General features: G+C 50.2%; 1 protein-coding gene across 1 annotated transcript in view; it reads left to right on the top strand.

The window, feature by feature from the left end:
* The window catches only part of PEBP4 (phosphatidylethanolamine binding protein 4), a 286,828-nt gene that overhangs the window by 263,652 nt on the left and 2,231 nt on the right, over positions 1-20,945 (top strand). The window contains exons 4-5 of the mRNA XM_004382128.1: positions 7,868-7,913; positions 10,315-10,428. Of these exons, the coding sequence (XP_004382185.1) occupies positions 7,868-7,913; positions 10,315-10,428 (160 nt within the window). The remainder of the gene's footprint in view (positions 1-7,867; positions 7,914-10,314; positions 10,429-20,945) is intronic.

Raw genomic sequence — 20,945 nt, 5'->3', positions numbered from 1 at the left:
CATTCCATGTTCCGATTAATAATGGATGTTTGCAGCTGTTTTTTCTCAATTTGAGTCATGCCACATCAGCAAATGAAGGTCCTGAAAGCTTGACTTGATCCATCTAATTAAGGTCGACTCTACTTTGAGGAGGCAGCTCTTCCCCAGTTGTCTTTTGAGTGCCTTCCAACCTGGGGGGCTCATCTTCTGGCACTATATCAGACAGTGTTCTGCTGTTATTCTTAAAGTTTTCACTGGCTAATTCTTTTCAGAAGTAGACTGCTGGGTCTTTCTTCCTAGTGTCTTAGTCTGGAAGCTCAGCTAAAACCTGTCCGCCATGGGTGACCCTGCTGGTATCTGAATACTGGTGGCATAGCTTCCAGCATCACAGCAACACACAAGCCCCCACAGTATGACAAACTGACAGACACATGGGGGATCTTGTCCATTAGAAAACTGAAAAAACTCCCATATAGCCTTCAAGACCCAGATAAAGTATAGACTCCTTTCAATAGCTTTCCCTTATCACCAGCTTGAAGCAGTTACATCTTCCTTCATCTGTGCTCCTCCACATTTCATGTAAAAAAAAAAAAAAAATTTCCCATGAGTCAACTCCAACTCATGGTGACCCATGTGTGTCAGAGTGAAAACTATATGCTCCACAGGGTTTACAATGGCTGACTGCCAGGCCTTTCTTCCAAGGTGCCTCTGGGTAGACTCAAACCGGCAACCTTTTGTTTAGCAAGCAAGTGCTTAACCATTTGCATTACCCAGGGACTCCACATTTTATGTAGACCTCCATTCACAGTCGTTAAGCATTCGGCTGCTAACCAAAATGTCGGCAGTTCGAATCCACCAGCCACTCCTTAGAAACCTTATGGAGCAGTTCCACCCTGTCCCATAGGGTTGCTATGAGTCGGAATCAGCTCAATGGCAAAGGTTTTGTTGTTGTCATTGTTTTCTTATAGAGTTATTTCTTGGTTGATTTATTTGGCTGCTTAGATACCATGAACTATGTCTTACTCATATTTCTATTTCCAACACGAACCTCTCATTCATTCATTCACTTATCTACCCATCTACCTAGCCATCATTCCTCGGGGCCAACTCTGTGCTAGATACTATCATACACAGGTGCAAGACAGGGTGACTTACTGGGTAACCACAAGCACTTCCACGTGTCCTGGAACAAAGGGCCTGAACCAGCCTTGTACTTTTCAAGCTACAGACAACCATGGCCTTGGCCTTGGGAAATCTTGCCTCCTAACCCAGTGTCACGGACCATGGTAAAGCTCTGGGTGAAGTTCCTCCCATCCTTATCCCAAGGAGCAAATCATTCCCTGTCAGCCACCTACTCTGCCCTATTTTGGCATTTGGAGATCTGTAGAAGTAACTAGCCCCATAGTTGAAGCCAAATTAAGAATCAAAATCCAGGGGTTCTGTTGCCAGTCTATGCCAGGATACCAGAATCTGCTGCCCATCAGCTGGCATACTCTAAAGATGATGTTCACCATGATGTCTCCACTGCCCAGGAAGGTGCCAGGAAAAGGCCCATCGGATCTTTGATGTTGACATTTCTTGAGGGAAAACTGCTGCACAAAATAATTGGCCATCCTGCACCCTGGAGTCTAGAAGTGCTCAACTCTCAGAAGGGCTCAGGTCTGTGCCTCCTTCTTCTTGCTTCCTACAGACTTCATTCCACTCACCTCAGTGGCTGTCCCTCCTTTCCCCAGCGCCAGGGCAAAAGAGTAGGCCATAGGTTAACTGATTTGCAGCCTTTCCCTTTGAGCAGGCAGCAGTTTCCTACCCCCCACCCACCCTCCACCCCCGCCCCACTCCCTGTCCTCTCCAGGCTGGTGTTAAGAGGCCTGGCAGCCACAGCCCCTAGGGAGCTCAGAGCCTGGGAGCTGTCAATCGCTTTCCACTCACTTACCCTTTGTTAATTGCAGAATACACAGATTGCTGGGTAGCACTTTCCAATCCTGTGCCTTTTCCTGGATCCTTTGCCACTTGGCAGTTTGCAGGCAGCTGTGCGAAACAGCAAGGAGCTTTCTTGTTTGATGCCAGTGTCAGAAAGCTTGGAACTCTGTTACTATTTTCCCTTTTTCCTATTTCCCCCTAAGTACTGTATTTTGCTCATTTCTCCCTCCCCCCTCCCTTATCCTCCTGACATTGTTATGTACCTCACTTTTCAAGTTAGGGATTCTTCTGATGTCCCCCGACCCATAGATCAAAAAGTGAAACTTCCCACTCTGACCCGGGGTTTGTAGCCAGGAAGGAGAAGTGATTGATTCCTCCTGTCCAGATGGGAAGAGGTGGATGAAGAGATTAAATCATCTCGCACGAGCTCAAGGAAATGTGCTGCTGACCCTCTGCTCTGGGGGTCAGCCAGCTTGAGTACCTGGGACCTTCACAAACGCCTGGGTGGGCGGGCAGTTGGCTGTAGGTAATTGAAGAGGAATGAAGAAACCGGGCCAGCCTCCTTGCTGGGACCAGCAGCGACTGAGCTAAATCCCCTCCCCACCCACCAGACTTCACAAACCAAATCTAGGCACCCAGTTTCAGAGTCCTTAACTATGGGGCCCCTGTGGGGGGCATCTCTGTACCCTCAATTCTAAGAAGAGGCCACAGAAAATGTAGCTCTCTAACTGTCCCCATGAAGACAAGAAACAAAGGATAGGGGTGACTTTTATCTACTTGGCTCATCTGTCTACCATTCTCCAAAGACTTAATATATCAGGGACCAGTTCTGTCAGGGAACTCTGAGGCCTGGCCCAGGAGGACAGGAGGGTCCAGGTCCAGTTGTCAGCAAGATGATTCCACTGAAGAGCCCAGGCTAGGATTCAGGAGTACAGACTCCTCGTCCTGGTGTTGTGGCTACTTGTGACACCTTTGACAAAGGCTTCTCTCATTGATTCATTAATTCAATTAATGTCAATTTGACACCTACCGTCTTAGATTGGGTTTTCCCATAAGCAGAGCTTGAGACAAGGATTCTAGTGCAAGTAGTTTATTTTCAAACTGATACAAGGAAACACCAGTAAGAGAGAGGGTAAGTGAGACAGGAAAATGAAGGCAACCGATAAAGGGTTCATTGTCAAGTAAGTTTCACCGTGGGTACCAGGAGCCAGAGTAAAATATGCTGTCAGAGTCATCCCACCCAAAAGACAAGGAGCTGGAGTATTTAGAGACCAGTTCCCATCAGTCATTGGCTAAGAGCTGTGGCCAGGGGACGTTAAGACCCCAGAACGTCTGCTCCACTGCACAGGTGGCACAGCATGCTCTGGAGGCCAAGAGAAGTAGGTTGGAGGTGCAATGGATGTGCACTAAAGTGGTCTGGGCAAGGAGATGTGGCCAGGCACTGACGGTGTGCATACACCACCTATGTGCAAAGCACCTTAAGGGCTACAAAAATAAACAGGATGCAGTCCCTGCCCTGGAGAAGTTGAAATATGGGTAGACACAGCCTTTCTGGGTTTTTTTCCAGTCAAATGGGGATAATGATATCTGCCCTTCTTGTACATAGGATGTTGTAGATCAATCAGATGGATAGTGCTCTGGGGAGTAAATGCTAAAAGCACTTCAAAAACCAAAACCAAACCAGTTGCCGTTGAGTCGATTCCAACTCGTGGGGACCCCATGTGTGCAGAGTAGAACCCATAGGGTTTTCAAGGTTGTGATCTTTAGGAAGCAGATTGCCAGGCCTTTCTTCCAAGATACCTCTGGGTGGGTTTAAACCACCAACCTTTCAATTAGTAGGTATCTGAATAATAGTGGAGGTGGCAGATCCACAGCTTCCAGTGCTGTGCTCTTTACTGAACCGGAGACAAATCAATCAGAACAAGTCTGGTAAGAGAGTCTGCATCACCCGGGTCCGGGAATGGGGTTACTATGACCCACAATCTAACCCCAACTTTTCTTAAGTATCTCATATGCCAGTTCCAACCTAGTTTGACAAAGAAGTAGTGAACTCTGAGGTGGAAGAGAAGCTGGAAAGAAAATCTCATGTTCTAGAAAGCCAAAAATTCTTCCAAACTGCCTATAGAACTGAACTCCTTTTCTGCAATAGAATAATTTATATTTATTCCTATTCCATGCATTCATGCACTTATCCAGTACCTTAAATACACACACACAACGCACATTGAGGACCAACTTGTAAGAAAAAGGAGAGAGTACTTATGGAGTCCCTGGTGGTGCAAACGGTTAATGCACTTGGTTGCTAACCGAAAGGTTGGAGGTTCGAGTCCACCCTGAGGCTCCTTGGAAGAAAGGCCTGGCAATCTACTTCCAAAAAATCAGCCATTGAAAACCCTATGGAGCACGGTCCTACTCTGATACACATGGGGTTGCCATGAGTTAGAATCAACCTGACAGCATGAGTATTTCAGGATCTACAGGGCAATTTCCACCTTCTCCTTCCCACCCTTTGCTAGACAGGTGATGAGGATCAAACTCCGTATTTCCACAGGATGCTGATAAGGAAAAGAGTTTCCATCCCAAGGCCACCTACTATGTGCAGAACGCCCTCCCAGGCACACCACCCAGACACCTCGGGTGCTCCTGGCCTGGCATCCTGATACCCAGAAAGCCTGGGCTTTTCCATGTTCTTGGGATCAGAAACCTGACTATTTCTATGCTGTTTGTAATTTCTGAAATTCTTTTCTTTTTTTAACCTTAGCATTTAGACAAGTTCCTTTTGAAAATGTCAGCCTATCTTAGAGTAAGGGAAAGGAAGTTCTGTCTATGTTAGAGCCCCTCTGAAAAAGGAGCAAGCACACCTATGGGCTGGGGGGAGAGACAAGCAGGTGGAGGCAGTAAGGTCAAGGTGAGGAAGCCCAAGGTAGGGGTGAGCTCCTGCAGGTTCTCCTTCCAAAGCTTTTCTCTTCTCAAACCTGACAGGTGTGCTGTCTGTGTTCCTCAAGTGTTGAGGTCATGCCCCACCATCAGGGCATCCCTCAGTCCAGTCTCCCTGGGCAGTCACCCAGGACCCGTTCTCCAACACCTTATCCTACCTTAGTGCCCCTGCATCTCAGCCCCTGACCTCACCTGGGCCTGATGCCAGCCCTGGATCATGCAAGGGGGAGGAGTCAGGGGACTATGCTGAGAGAGAAGCAGAGCAGAGCTAGAGTATGCACTGCTCGTGTTCCTGAGGAAGAAAGACAGGGGTTCAAGAGGATGGAAAGATAAAGGAAAGAGACTTCACCTGGGGGTGAGCGGGGGCTGAAGGAACAAAGTGTGAAGGGGTTCACTTCCTACAGTCTCCCGCCCCTTCTCCCAACCACAGGTAACCTAAACTGGTCACCGTCAAGTCGATTCTGCTTCATGGCAACCCTATGTATGTCAGAGTAGAACTGTGCTCCATTGTGTTTTCAGTGGCTGATTTTTCAAAAACAGATCACTAGGCCTTTCTTTCAAGGTGCCTCTGAGTAGGCTTGAACCTCCAACCTTTTGGTTAGCAAGCAGCCTTGCACATTAACCATTTGCACCACCCAGGGACTCCACAGGTAATCTAGACCGCTAGGAAGGAGCCTGGGGGAGAGGAAACCCGAAGTGAGAACAGTAGAGGGACAAGCTACTGGTAGCCTAAAAGGGAGATCAGGAAGGGTTCTGGGATGAGGGAATAGGGCTTTAGTTTCGTAAACAGTAAACCACAAGCCAAGGGCTGGGTCACCCAGCTGACTCAGAGATTCTCTACAAAGAGTTGAGGTGAAATCTCATGCGCTTCAGGAGGGGGAGTGGGGGGTCCTGGGTGAAATCTCACCTCCACCCCCATTTTCTCACGACCATTCAAACCAGGGCCTCTCACCGCTCTCACCCCTCCTCCTCCTTGAGCACTGGTAGTCCCACACCCTGCAAGGGGACGGGCCAGGGGCTGGGCTAGGAAGAGCTTGGTGGAAAGGTGGCCAGGGCACAGTTAGGTGTTGGCAGAATCAATTAAAAGCCACCTTAATCACCATCATTAAGGCTATAAAATCCCACACTGAGGGGCCACAGAGCTCCCTGGCCTAGCCCGGGGTCCTGAGCTGTGGCACAGACCCAGGGGCCCAGCTCCAGTTCCTTTCATCTGGCATCTCCCAGCCCTGCACAAACAATAATTAGCACCCACCCCCAGGATCACCTCATTATCCCACAGACACTGAGTGGAGGGGAGAAGGGAGGGAAAGGGAGAGAAGGAGGGAAACTGAGGCTGTACCAGCGGCCAAAGAATCTGCTTAGGGGCTGTGGGCTAAGTCCACTTGAGACTGGGAAAGAAGCTGCCTCAAGAATCCCTGGGGCCTCCTCCCTCCCGTCCTTTCCCTTCTGGTTGCTCATATAGCCACTGGCCTAACCATCTGAAGGCTCCAAAGAATGTGGAATCCTCCCTCCTGAGAGGATGGGCTGGCTGAGACGACTTTAAGAATTGTCAGCTCCTCAGTACACAATACAGGGGAAACCAGCACAACCTGTACAAGGAAAGGTCATGGAAGCCCCATAGACACATCCAAACTCCCTGAGGGACTGAATTGCTGGGCGGAGGGCTGTGGGGACCATGGTCTCGGGGAACATCTAGCTCAATTGGCATGACACAGCCTATACAGACAATGCTCTACATTCTACCTTGGTGAGTAGTGTTTGGGGTCTTAAAAGCCTGTGAGCAGCCATCTAAGATACTCCACTGGTCTCATCCCTTCAGGAGCAAGGGAGAATGAAGAGAAAAGGATACAAGGAAAATATTAGTCCAAAGGACTAATTGTCCACAGCTACCAAGGCCTCCACCGGACTGAGTCCAGTACAGCTAGATGGTGCCCGGCTACCACCACTGACTGCTCTGACCAGGATCACAACAGAGTGTTCTGGACAGAGCTGGAGAAGGATGTAGAGCATAATTCTAACTCACAAAAAAAAAGACCAGATTTACTGGCCTAAAGGAGACTGGAGAAACCCCGAGAGTATGGCCCCCAGACACCCTTTTAGCTCAGTGGTGAAGTTACCTCCGAGGTTCACTGTTCAGCCTGGGAGTGGACAGCCCCGTAAAACCAAATGAGACTAACGAGGTACAGGAGTCCAGTGACAAGGGCCAGAAGGCAGAAGGGGACAAGGAAGCTGCTGATAGGGAACCCAAGGTTGAGTAAGGATATTGTTGATGTGTTGTGAGATTGTTAACCATTGTCATAGGGCAACATTTGTAGTAACTGTTAAATGAGAAACTAGTTCTGTAAGCCTTTATCTTAAGTGAGAATAACAGCACAATTGGAAGAGCGTAGTCAATGTCACTGAACTGTGTATGTAGAAATTTTTGAAATGGTGTATCTTTGGTTATGTGTATTTTCACCAAAAAAAAAAAAAAAATGTTGAGAAGTTAGAGGGTTAATATGTTGTGGGGTTGTTAACCAATGTCATAAAACTACATGTGTACTACTGTTTCATGAGAAACTATTTGTTCTGCAAGCCTTCACCTGAAGTACAATAAAATAAAAAATAAAAAAAAATAAAAGAATTGTCAGCTCCTCCCTTCCATCTGACCAGACCCCTCAGGTTGTGGGTTGTGTCCTATGCCTGGTATCAGGGTGCAGATGGTGTAAACACTGGGATGGGGATGCCCTTCAGGAAGTGTCCTCTCAGGATTCTCCAGAGCTCAGGGAGTCTATCCCCCACCTCTAGGCCATCTTCAGGATATCTGTGTCCATCCTCTCTCCACAGATGCTCCCTGAGACACCCGTATCAAAATCCCACAGCCCTGTTCTAGCAATGTCTCCCAGGATTAGCCATACATCTTCTTCCTTGTCCATCCTACTTCTTCAAAGAGAGAAACAGCTCGTCAGAAACCAGCTGCACTAAAGCGTCATGGTTTAGGCCTTCTGCTACCCCAGGAATAACTCATGTCCATGCCTGTCTCTTATTTCAGGGCACTGATATGAAGAAAGGGAAGATCCAGGGACAGGAGCTGTCATGTGAGTGAGACCATCCAGCACCCCTTTTCCCGTAGGTATTGGGGTGAGGTATGCCCCCAGCCAGAGCAAAGGTGATAATCACAAGAATCATAATAATTTTACTTAATAATGATACATTCCCTTTATTGGGTAATATTATTAAGTAATATTAATGTGCAAAGCATCGATCCAAGAATTTACTTATGTCATCTGATTTGATCCTCACAACGACCTTTGAAGGTACTTACAATCAATATAGCCACGTGAAGAGAAGGAAACTGAGGCACAGAACAACTTGGCCCCTGTCACACAGCTAGTGAGGGATGGAGCCAGCATTAAAATGCTGGTGTTCTAACTGGAGCCATGCTCATAACCACAATGCAATGCAGCCACTCGCCTGGCTGGGATTGGCGAGCATCACTTCCTTTCCTCTGCCCGCCTCTCTCTGCTCACCTGCCTCCAGCCCCACAGTATGGTTGCATAGATCTCCCTTTTCTCAGCTGTCCTCCTCTTTCCACTCCATCCTCACCACTGGTCGCCTTCTCCCCTCTCTCTCAATTCTCCGCCCCCCGAGAGTATGCCCTCAACTGAACTTGAAGGGAATGCTCAGGTGGTGAGTTGGCCTTCTGGTGGAGGAATAAGCACAAAACTGAGCCTCATGGGATTTGGCACTAAAAAGGCCTAGATTCAAATCCCAGCTCCACCTCTTACCATCTGCCCGACTTAACCTCTCAGAGCCTCGCTTTCCTCATCCATAAATGGAGATAATACCCACCTTATCAAGCTGTGGTGAGAATTAATGTGGTGTCAGAGGTGAAAGAACTTAGCTCAGTGACTGGACCAGAGGAGATGCTCTTCCCTTCCTCTTCATCCCCTTCATCTCTACTTTTGGAGGGGGAATTCTTCACAAAAGCCCTAGTGATGGGGGTTAATTCTCCACCTTCCCTGAAGACAGATTTTCAGTTGTATAGTACCAGTGAGTTCTAACTTCAGAATTATCCACACAATCTGTAGACATCGTGAGATATGCCTACCCTCAAGTGCACTCACCAATCCACACACCCACCTGCCTTCACAAAAGCTGGCCTGGTCACATCTGCCCTCCACACACTCACACACACGAAGAGACACTCTGGCACCCACCTATGCTCTGAAGTCTTTCTCAGCGTTGGCAATGTTTGTGAAAAAACTGATGTACCTGCATTTACACACACTGACAGACACCCTCAAAAAACAGCCTCAGAGCTCTTCCAATCCATGCACCTGCCCAAGTGTAAACACAAGCCACACAAATTCCCACAGCCCCCAGCACACCCTGTACTGTTCTCACTCTGAGCACGTACTCATATCTGACCTGCACTGCAGAAACTCGGGGAAGGATGAATAGTCAGTAATTCCCCCTGGCTGATGGCACGCTGAGACCTTAGTGGCTGGAAGGGCACAATGAGGAACTCTTCCAACAGCTCCAAACCTCAAGTTGCTCTTTTGTTGAGTAATCAGGAGAGGAGAAGGAGATGTCATAAAGTACCACACTCATTGCAAGCACTCAGTCCCTACACACCCCCAGGAGGTTTCTCGGCTCCAGCCTGACTCTCTTCCTTGGAAAGGAAGATGCAGAGAGGGCAAGATGAGTGGGAAGTAGCACAGCACACTTGGAAAGAGACTCATCTTTCCAGACCAGTCCAGAACCAGCAAAACCCTGGGGCCCTGCATAAATGAGGAGGAGGGATGAGGGATGTCCCCACCCTACTTTTCCCCCCAGAAAAGGCCTGCCTCCTGGCGGGGAGTAAAGGAGAGGGAGATTAGACTTCTCCGGAAGAGCCTGAGTGGGCTCTCTGTTGCCTCGAGCGCCCAGATCCTACAGTTTCCATGATCAAACCTTTGAACCAAGTCCACCCACCCCCGTAACCACTTCCAGATCCTCTGGATCCAGCCAAGAAATTGGCTTCTTTGGGGATTGAGTTCATAAGGAAATGCTGAAAAAATAAATAAAAATGCCCTGCCAACGCACTTACGTAGACACACAGGGAAGATGGGTTTCTCTTGAGGCAAGAAATCCATCAGGATGGACTAAAACAAAAAGAGGATAGTACCAACACCCACTCGCCCAGGAAGGCTTAGGAGCCCCTTCAAGCTAGCCCAGAGCACTTCCTCTTGGACCATTTGCATGCCCCACCCCAAAAAAGTAACATAAGTACTCTTAAATAAAGATACTAAAGATGTGATCCTGCCAAATATAAATCCTAATTGTTTGCAATGGGTGAGCCCAGGAGGGCTCCAGGAGGGTTAGCAGGGACCATGAAAAGATATAGAATCAGCATTTTCCCCCTGCCCAGAGCAGAAAGGAAGTCCTGCAAGTAAAGATCAATGTCCTGGGTAGTACAAGCTGTAAAGGCCACCACTCTCCTTTTTCTACCCACAGCCTACCAGCCTCCCTCCCCACCAACACACACTGGCTTCCATCGCTACCAGTTCTTCGTCTATCTTCAAGAAGGAAAGACCATCTCTCTCCTTTCCAAAGAAAACAAAACCCGAGGTAAGACCTTCCCATCCCTCGTGCTGAAGCTGAGGTGAATTCTGAGGGTGGAACTGGATGCTTAATGCATTTATGGACAGTTGGAACCTTAACACCTCCCCCCCCCCATGAGCCTTAGAGGCTAGGATCAAAGGGTGGTGTTTCTTGAAACTGAACTGGAATGGCTACCCTAAAGAAGATGTTGGCATCAGATGTGGTCCCACTACAGAAGTAAGTCCCATAGACCAAGATGGTGACTTTAGCTGGGTGGGTTGGTATATATATACGGCAAGGTCCCAAAGGGAGCAGCTGGAGCCAGGGAGAGCAGCATCTCCCCCACAACCATGGATGGCATGTGCAGGCAGCTGCCCCACACCACCTCTGCAGCTAATTGTACCCTATAATTGAGAATGATCTGGGCAACAGGGCCCTGGAATGCCACCCTGCTGGTCTGTCTTCATTGATGGCTAATTGCTCTGTCTGCCAGTACCATCTCCTAGTATCACTCCCTCCTCAGTAGCTGGGCAAACTTCCCCAGCCACACCCCCTCCACTAGCACCTCTGAGCAGCTCTCCTCAGACTCTGGAGAGGACTCACTCCCCTAGAGCTTCCTAATGGCTAACCCAGCCTGCTTGGCCTCAGTCCTCCCACCCTCCAAGAGGAGCTGTGGACATCCGGCCACTAACTGCAATGCCACAGGTGACTCACCTGACCCTGTGTGAGCCACACCCCTCTCTGAGGCTTAGATTTTTCTTCAGGAAAATTGGAAATCATGTCATCCCTGTACACTCTCTCACCTCCCCAATGTTGGGGAAGGGAAGATAATGTAGGAAGAGCAAATGCCAAATTGAGAGTGCAAAGAGCACGTCCCCGAGGTTGGCAGAAGGCTGAGTGGGTGGGTGGGTGTCATTAGCCATTTCCTCTCACCCAGTGACCCTGACCAACCTCCACCCACTGGGAAGCCAGCAATGGTATTGTTATAACCCTTGATGCCCGAGGCCCCAGATGAGTGTACAGTCCAAAAAGGCACCCGTTGAGTGATGGAGCCCTTCTGACTGTGTGCTGAGCAGGGGCCACCAAGCACAGAGGGGTCCGGGGCCACTTGGAAGCAGAGCTGGAGCAACCTTTCCACTGGTGAACCCTAGGTGGGTGCTCTCAGCACTCAGTATCTCTCCAGTCTGTAAATCTGAAAGAGCTTTGCCAAACATACACTTTTAAGTTTGGCTACAAAGGGAGAAGGAAGAAAACTATGACTGCCAAGGCCAAGGTAAATTTTTCCAGCTCCCTGGGTACCTACCGTTCTCACTAGACATCATGAAGCACTTTGACCAGCCCAAGCACTGTGATTTCTGGGGGCTGGGAGCTAGCACTTCAGCCTACAAGGTTCTGCCACATGTGGGATTCTCATAAAATAAGACAGAGCCTCTCAGTGCCCCCATTAGACTTCAAGTCACAATGCCAATGCCATGGGAGGGATCATGCTCAGACAGGGTGACCTTAAAGAGCCACTCGCAGGATCAAGTCATTTCTGAGGGCAGGATGGAGGAGAAAAGAGAAAGCATAAGATGACATCAAGAGAGGCAGTGACAGGGGCAAAGACAAGTGAGGCTGTGTACGCCAAAGACACTTCCCCACTCTGTCGTGGGTGAGGACCCTGAGGTTTGATCACTGTCCTGTACAGTGGCTTCAAGCCTGAAGAAAGCAGTGGCCTGTGTGGCCAGTAAAGGCCTGGCCTGCAGTCCTATGATGCTGGAGGCCAGGCAAGGAAGCTGGGAATGTATCAGGCCTTAAAACCATTATTAGTCCCTTTGGACTTTTGCCACAACCACGATTTGTCGTGGCACTCCTGGCCCCACCTTTCATCCATGTGAAAACTTAGAAATTGGAATTGCATCTGGGCAGAGTCCCTTTGGCTTCTGGGCTGTTTTGTGTACTACCACATAGAAGTGGGAAAGTTATTCTCCCAGAGGAAGGTCTGGCCAGGATACTGGTCCCACCATGTCACACTTTTTATGTGCCTAGCACTGTGCTAGGAGCCCTGGTGTTGCAGTAGTTAAGAGTTATGGCTGCTAACCAAAAGGTCAGCAGTTCAAATCCACCAGCCACTCCTTGGAAACCCTATGGGGCAGTTCTACTCTATCCTACAGCATTGCTATGAGTCAGAATCAACCCAACGGCAATGGGTTTGGTGTTTTTTTTTTTTTAAAGCACTGTGCTAGGGCCTTTGAAGAGGACACAACTAGATGGCACAGGAAATTTTCCCTGCCCCCAAGGAGCTTACACTCTATTTTGGAAACAATTAAATAACAATATAGAGTGGCTTATAATTAAGGGCTTAATTGTGTGATTCTGACTGTAAGTACAACTGGCCATCATGTGGACTTAAGAATGAACTCCTTCCTATCATAGGACTCTCTCCAGGATAACACATCCCCTTCAGCAAGGGAGGGTACAAGGATATCTTACTGCCAGGTGAGGAAACCTTGACTTCCTGGCTCTATCTAGTGATTTGACTTTTGAGCAAATCAGTTGGCCTCTCTGAGCCTCCGTTTCTTCATCTAGAAGATGGTGGGTTGGAGCTAGATGATCTATAGATCTATACATCCCTGAGACTACGTGGAAGAAGTGGGGCATGAGCTGGGCCCTGGAGAAGAAGGAGATTTGAATCCTTGAGTGAAGGAGGGAGGGAGTTCTAGGTTGGGAGAACTGTAGATGCAAAGATAAAAAAGTGAGAAGGAACACCCTTGGTGAGGAGGCTTCAATGAGAGGAAAGGGAAAAAAAGATGAAAGTTGTGGAGGTTCTTGAAAGCCAGGCCGAAGTAGGGCTTTGATGAGTAGACCATGGGGAGTCATGAGAGACTGCTGACCAGAGATGCAACCAACAAAGTCACTTTTTAAAGATGACTAACGTGGAGTAGTGGGCAGAACTAACCAGAGAGAGAGGATAGGAGCCTACCAAAGGCATCGAGACATGGGGCAGTGAGGGTCTGGCCTGGCCTGGAAGAATCCCGGGTGGTTGCAGAAGAAGTGGCAGGCCCTTGAACAATGCCAGAACTCTGAAGTTTCTCTAAAGTACCTGGACAGTGCTTGGGAACTCATGAACCCCAGGCTGGAAGAACTCTCAGAAGGCCAGGACATGGGGCCCTGCCAGTGAACACAGGCCCCAGGACTTGCCTTGGTCTAGTTTTCTTTTCATGGCAAGGTATTGGGGGGCAGGGATATATTGGGGTATGTATGGCATAACCAGCCTGGGTGAATAGGCAGAAACAGCTTCTAGGGATTAGAGGGAAAAGGTAAGCATACAGGATCGAAGTAGAGGGGCATGTGTGGAGGACAGTTACCTTGACCTACTCATGTTCAGGTCACTTCCCTCTTGAGGCCTTAGCTTCCTCATGTGTAAATGGGAGGCTTAGAATGAGACTGGAGCTTGAGATTATTCTAGTTTAACCTTCTATGACTGTGTAGAGGGGTGGGAGGGGGATGAGTGGCATTGTTCAGACCAAGAGGATGAAACTCTCTCCAGGATTCCTCTCTGTACTGTGACTCCAGGGTAACATACATTTGGTTAGTGAATGAGGGAGAAGAAGAATTGACTGCAGTGTGAGGAGATCTTGATGTCCAAACTCTGGTTGTGTGACATTGGGCAAGCCACCTAACCTCTCTGGGTCTCAATTTCTATATTATCAAAATAAGCAGTCAGATTAGTTGGTCTATAATCTTATGAACCTAAACAGAGTTCCTCTTAGCTCACCGAGCTCTCCTCACCTCCGCATTCTACCAGACAAAAGCAGGGAGCAGCTGATGAGGCTTGACTCTGCCAGGCCAACCCCAGACATTTCTCAGTGGAGGCATTCAATCAGGGAAGGGCTGTGAAGACCACAGCAAGGACCCCGGGAGAAGGTGGTGGGTAGTGAGAGCTACTCTGCTTCTAGTTTAGAAATTCCGGCCTTCTGCCCCAATCCTCCCACCTAGACACAGCTCCTTCCTCTCTGTGACCATTTTCCTCACATGCGTGTCAGGATTCACTCATGCCCTCCACATTTATTCAGAAACTCCTAGGTACCTACTGTGTGCAGGGCTCTATTCCAGGTACATGGGTACAGAACTGAGGTCAATGGACAGTGGCGCTCTGTGAATAATTGGAACTCACAAAGTCAGGGGAGAGAACAAGGGAGATGTTCAAATAGCCCAAGCATGTACCAAGTGGGGGAGTGGCAGGAGGAAAGTCTGAAGTTGAAAGAGACTGAAGACTGGCCCTATGACAAGGGCTTGCCCAGTTTCACTGGCATTTGTCCCAAAGGCCACACCTTGCCATCCTCGACTTGGAGCTGCTGTTACCTCAGGCCTGTAACACACTGGACTTCCACCCTCTGCCTCCAAGTTAACACCTCTGTCACAGCTCTGATCCCCAGTCTTCCACCCTCCACGCCCAAAGCCCGTCAGGTTCAGGATGGTGTCTCTAGGCATTTTCCTTACAGCAGCCTTGGATTTGGCCTCTAGACTTCTAGATTCTAAAGAAGCCAACTTAACACCACTGAGGGGGACATTTCTGAAGACAGCCCACCCACACAGCATTCATTCATGCTTCACACATCACAGCACACACCTTCCATCCCTGCCACTGCTGGAATGCCCATGAAGTCGTGCTCTTTCACTCATGTCACCCTGCCCACCACTCTCATTGAACACGTGATTTGCCTCTACCTGCCAATGTGTGCGTGCCACTTCCCCTTCCCCTACACCTGGATGCCTTCCCCACCTTTAGATCACCAGTCCTCGTTTATCGCCTCCATGAACGTTGTTCAAAATAACCCCATAGGCTGTGTTCTCTGTCAAACCTATCCCTGCCCTCTCCCGCAGTGTCTGTATCTTTTTCCACACTCACATGGCCTTTTTTTGTATTTTGTTAGTCACCTGTTTTTATGTCTTTAGTGTTACTAAATCATTTTTCACTTGCTCAGGTCCTACTTCCACCATGAGACTATAAATTCCTTGAGGGAAGAGCTCACCTTGGTCTTGTTCCTTTCTCGCTGCCTGTCACTGCGCTCGTCAGGCTGTGGACTTTCAGTCAATGAGTGTGTTTGTGTATGGGATACACCCACAGACCCACATTCAGAAGCCATTCACACACAAGGATGTGCACCTTCTCACATCCCCGCAAACATGCACCATTGACTTCCTTCAACACCTGGAAAGGCAGCCACTTCTTTGAACACCGGGCCCACAAATGACAATTTCCATATCCACGTCCTCCCTGTCCCCACGCCAGGCTGCTAACACTCTCTCCCCAGCCTTCCCTGCCCTTCCCAACTTTATGTCAGCTTAACTGAGCCCAGCTGTGTGAGGTGGACAGAGTGGTCATCATGTTCCCTTGGTAAATGAGGAAGCCGGAGCCCAGGAAAGTGGCCAAAGGTCCACAGTTGATAATTTTCTTCTGACTTCAGGAGCAGGGCTTTTTGTACCTGTCACTGACTCACCAACATTCCGTCTCCGCTGACCCAGACCAGCAGACATCTGAGCTCTGGCGGGAGGGCAAGCTTATCCTGCTGCCCCTGGGCCTCCAGGGTCAGGAGCCGCAGGAGCTGCAGCCCCAAGGTAGCCCCACCCACATAACCCTTTCCTTGGCCAGGGCTGTGGTTCAGCGCCTGTGGAGACTAAAACTCCCTGGAAGCTGTGGTCTGTGCCACGCCACACCTCAGCCACCTCACCCAAAGATGTCACGAGCCAGCCTCACGCTCCTCTCCTGAGTGAGCCGGGGAAATCCCCTCTCTGCCCTGCAATATGACAAGCCACAACTTGCTCCAGAAGCCCCCTCCAAGGCTGTGCGCCCAAAACTGTCTGCACGGTCAGGCAGCTAACCGGCAGCCTCTGGGGCCTTCAGAAAGAACGCGCATTGCTAAATGGGATGGGAGGGGCAGGAAAGGGGACCTTGGGATGATGGGCCGGATAGCCAGGATCCGCTCCCCAGCACCGTGTGCACCTGAATTCAGCAGCGCCTGGGTGGAGCCGTCCACCCAACAGGGGTCAGAGAGGAGGGACAGGCAGGGACTTGCCACACAATGGAGTTTAAATCTTGATTGTGGCATCTGAAGGCTTGCAGGGCACCGTGGGTGACTGAGGCAGGGGCATTGTGGGGAAATGCTTTAAAGCACTGGCCAAGGGCATGAAGGCTGCCATACTCCAAGTAGTGTCAACAGTAGGAGGCAGTGAGTTGAAGGGACAAGGCTGAGAGGAAATACAGCAGGCCTGGTGGCAGTGAGACGAGAGCACATGATGTAGGGAAACTGAAGGAAAGAGGCCTAAGAGGGAACAGGGCAGTGGTTTGCCCATACCTTGCCACCTGGCCCTGCCCGAAGACCAGCTCCAACAACACGCAGGCTGCCCCTACCCCCGCACCGCCAACACACGCATAGACAGACAGAAACACACAGCCCACTGCAAAATAGTCTCCCCCTACCCCACCCCCCCATGACCTCCCATGGTGGTTCACCTGGCCAGGCCCCAGAATCCCCCAGGGCCCAGCCCCTGAGTCACTGTGTGGGCTTGTGTAAGGCAGCTCTCTGCCTCAGAAGGGCCCTACCCACCTGGCAGAGCGGGTGGGACTGGGGGCCTGGCAATAGCCCAGCTGGGGCCATCCTGGGCAACTCTCAGACAGGCGCCCTGGCCAGGAACTGCCAGAAACCTCCGCAGGCCTCAGGCAAACTTCATCAAGAAGCATGTCCCAGTCAAGCCAAACATCAGCCATCCAATACAATACTGAACAGATCATGGGAAAACTACAGATAATCCCCAGATTTCAACCAAAACCCCAACCAACCATCACTACTACCAAATATTGAAATGTTTAACTGGGAGCTAAATTGACAGCTTAGAGTTTGGCTCTTCCTTCCACAGGACAGAGGAAGAAGCCCTGGGTGATCCACTGACTAAATAATTAGGAATTGAACTTCCACTCTCCAGTACTCCTGGGTTCTCTGCTCCAGAGGAGATGGGGTGACTCCCCACCCCACTTCAGAACTCCACGCAGCACCCCCACCCTCTCACTTCCACCAAAGCCAAGTGGTCCCCTCTACTCCAAGCCTCTCAGGCCAGCAGGATCAGCCACTCAGAAAATATTCTCCAGGGGTAATTGAATGTGATGGAACAAGGGCTTTTCAGCTCCTGAGTGGAAGTCTCTGGATGTCATTTAATGGCACAAAAAATAAAAGGCTCCGGCCGCCCGCCTACCACCGCCAGGACATCATTAATCTCAGCAAAAAGCATCAGCGCTTCTATCACTGCAGCCAGCCCTGCGATGAGCCAGACAAATTACAGACCTGTACCAGGCTCTTGGTGGGGCGGTTACTGGGCTAGAGTTGAATTTTTGTGTTTTCTTCAGGGCCACCGTCCTCTGACAAGAAGCAAAGGTGCTCCTGCCTAGGGGGAGAGTAGAACAAGGCCAGGGAAGATGGTGGCTGTGTTGGTTAGAGACAGTCACCTGCCTAGGGGCTCAGAGCAAGGTGTTCCAGGCCCCAGCAGAGAATGCCTCAGGCAGAAGGCTAATGCAGCTCAGAGGAGGCCAACCACAAGGACTAGAGCTTGCGTAGAAACTGCCCCCTTGTTCTTCAGCCTACCTGAATGGGGGCTGGCAGGAGAAAGGAGATGGGCAGGGATCCCCACCCCCAATTCCCAGGCTGAGAGGGAAACACTTCAGGGCCAGCTGAGGACCAAATGACAGCTCAGGTGGAAAATGTCCCTTGACTAGAGCAAGGACACACAGGGAGCCATGTCCCGTGCTGCTGTCTGGGAAGCCCTAAGAGTGGGCCTGCTGCAAGGATGGAACCCTGTCTACTGGGGGCCTGGGCTGCAAAGTTATGCTGCTGGCCAAGGCCACTCTTGGAAGCACTAGTCTATTGTTAGTCCAGTGTAAATTGTCTTACAGAGAGAGGGCAGTGGTGGTTCAGTGGTAGAATTATCACCTTCCATGCAGGAGATAGGGGTTCAATTCCTGGCCAATGCACCTCATGTGCAGCTATCACCCATCTATCAGTGGAGGCTTGCGTGTTGCTATGATGCTGAACTTCCAGACTGAGATGGACTAGGAAGAAAGGCCTAGCAATCTACTTCTGAAAATCAACCATTGAAAACCCTGTGGATCACAGCAGTTCGAATCCATTGTACATGGGGTTGCCAACTCTACGGCAGCTAACAACAATTGTCTTATGTTATAAAATGGTAGAGGGCAGGGATTGGGCTGGCTGAAACACCTTCCTACCATGCCTAGCAGAGTCCCAGGAAGGTGGCTGTCAACACTAAGGAAGCCCTATAACCCAGGGCTAGCTCAGGACTACCCCCTTCTAGCAGAGAAGCTGTCCACCCCATCCTCCTACAAAGGGGGTAGGGGCAAGATAGGGTGTGGAGGCAAGATAGGGTGTGGAATCATGTACTCAGTCTCTTGGATGCCTATTTTCAACCCATAACAGGCCCAAGAGAGCTGTCCAATTGCATGTGATAAACCCTTAATCCAACAGTGGAAAACCAGCCACACAGACTTGGGAAGCTGGAGGCAGAAGTCAGTGTCAAGACCTGCACCAGGGCCCCTCCCCTAGCTGTTGAAAACAAGAGTCATTCATTCCCACCCTCCCTGTGTCTAGTACATCATCATGCACACAGTGGTGGCTCAAAAACCCCTGATGACTTTCTGATAAGGTTACCTACCTTGCCTGCCTTGGCCCACATCTGGAACATCTCCCACCCTGCACAGCAGCAGCTCTCTCATCTTGAACATCTTCCCTATCAGCAATGAACATCAAGTGAGAGAACGCCTCTAGACCCGGCCACTGTAGATGGTTACGCATGATGGGAACAGCACCCCCTAGGGTAGTGCAGGGACCAACCTGCACATCTTCCATGGCAGCCCTGCTCTGAGGAGGAGCAGACTCTGTTCCAGCCACTGGGCGGCCGAGGAGTCAGCATCAGCTACCTTCCTCCTACTTTCTCCCTCCAGACTGAGGCCTCAGACCACAGAGGCCTCTGAACTGCATTCACCACCCCTGCCCTTGTCCCCGGAAGCACCCATCTTGGGTGGGTCCAGGGTGCAAGTCAAGTGGCCCCGAGCACTGACAGCAGTACCGCCCTCTTCCTGCACAGCAGGAACCTCACAGAGCAGTGCCATACAGGATGGGGCTTTCCTCCAAACTGTGACCACAGAAGCCACAGCCTCCCAGCTCCCCAGCTCTCCCCCCACACACCCCTGAGGGCCTGACTCACCCCTCTTCCTTCTAGACCTTGTTCAGGGTCAGTTCCTCTAGCCCTCTGTGGCAGGAAACGGGATAGGGGGGTGTAAGGAGTCACAGTCAAATCAGGGTGAGGAGGTGGCAGGAGGCGAGTGGCCAGGCTGCACTCTGCCCAGATTGCTTGAAGGAAGACAGGACCTGGGTTTGAGGAGCTGCCCAGGAAACCCAAGAACACGGTTTTCAGAAATGTGACAGGAAAGAGCTGTGAGGTCCCCAGGGCACTATAATCATTCAAGAGATCTTCTGAGCTTGGGGAGGACAAACTGTGCTTCGAGAGGGGAGGGAGGTCTCCCTAAGGGTGGAGGGGATTTCTCTCCACTAGCTTGCTGCTGATCTCGTGATGAGTTTCAATTCCTTCCTCACCACCCAGGTTCCTTCCTGCCCTACTCGGCGGGGAAGGCCCCCTGGCCCCCTGTGCCCACCACGCACCAGCTCACCACGAGCCCTTTTCTCCTGACGTGCTCACACACACTCACGTACAAACATTCGCTTTCCCAGGGTCATGATACCATTATTTTTTTCCAGCCAGCCAAGGCTCCCTGATGGATGCAAAGGTCACAGTCAGGCACAGTGTGTCTGAAGGGGCACCCAGACCACACAAGACCCCCCTCCTTTCCCTCATAGTGGAAGACCCCACTGCAGTCGGTACATCTCTCCAGCCCGGCAGCAACCCATCCAACAGGCAAGGTTCCCCCTTAGCGCCTCGGCCACTCTTCCCCCAAGAGAACTCTTGAAACCCCTTGCTTTCTAACCCAAGCAGGCCTTATCTGAGCATGCAGTCACCTAGCCAGATGTGACGGGAAAGAAAAACCAAACCCCTTGCCATCGAGTTGATTCCAACTCATGGTGATCCCATGTGTCACAGAGCAGAACTGCTCCATAGGGTTTTCTTGGCTGTAATCTTTATGGAAGCAGATCACCAGACCTTTCTTTCGTAGTGTTGTTGGGTGGGTTTGAACCACCAACCTTTCAGTTAGTAGCCAAGAACAAACTATTTGCGCCACCCAGAGACCTAAGCCAGTTGCTGTCAAGTTGATTCCAACTCACGGTGACCCTATGTGTGTCAGAGCAGAACTGCGCTTTGTAGGGTTTTCAATAGCTGATTTTCTAAAGTAGATCACCAGGCCTTTCTTCCAAGGCATCTCTGACTGGACTCAAACCTCCAACCTTTTGGTTAGCAGCAAGAGTGTTAACCGTTTGTACCACCCAGGAACAATGTGATTTGAGGGAAAGTAAAAAGGCCCTTTCTCCCATCCCTGCCCC

The sequence above is a fragment of the Trichechus manatus genome, unplaced genomic scaffold, assembly GCF_000243295.1.
Source record: "Trichechus manatus latirostris isolate Lorelei unplaced genomic scaffold, TriManLat1.0 scaffold00090, whole genome shotgun sequence".
NCBI classification, from domain to species: Eukaryota; Metazoa; Chordata; class Mammalia; order Sirenia; family Trichechidae; genus Trichechus; species Trichechus manatus.
The sequence above is the reverse complement of the archived record's forward strand: the minus strand, read 5'-3'. Positions and strand labels throughout refer to the sequence as shown.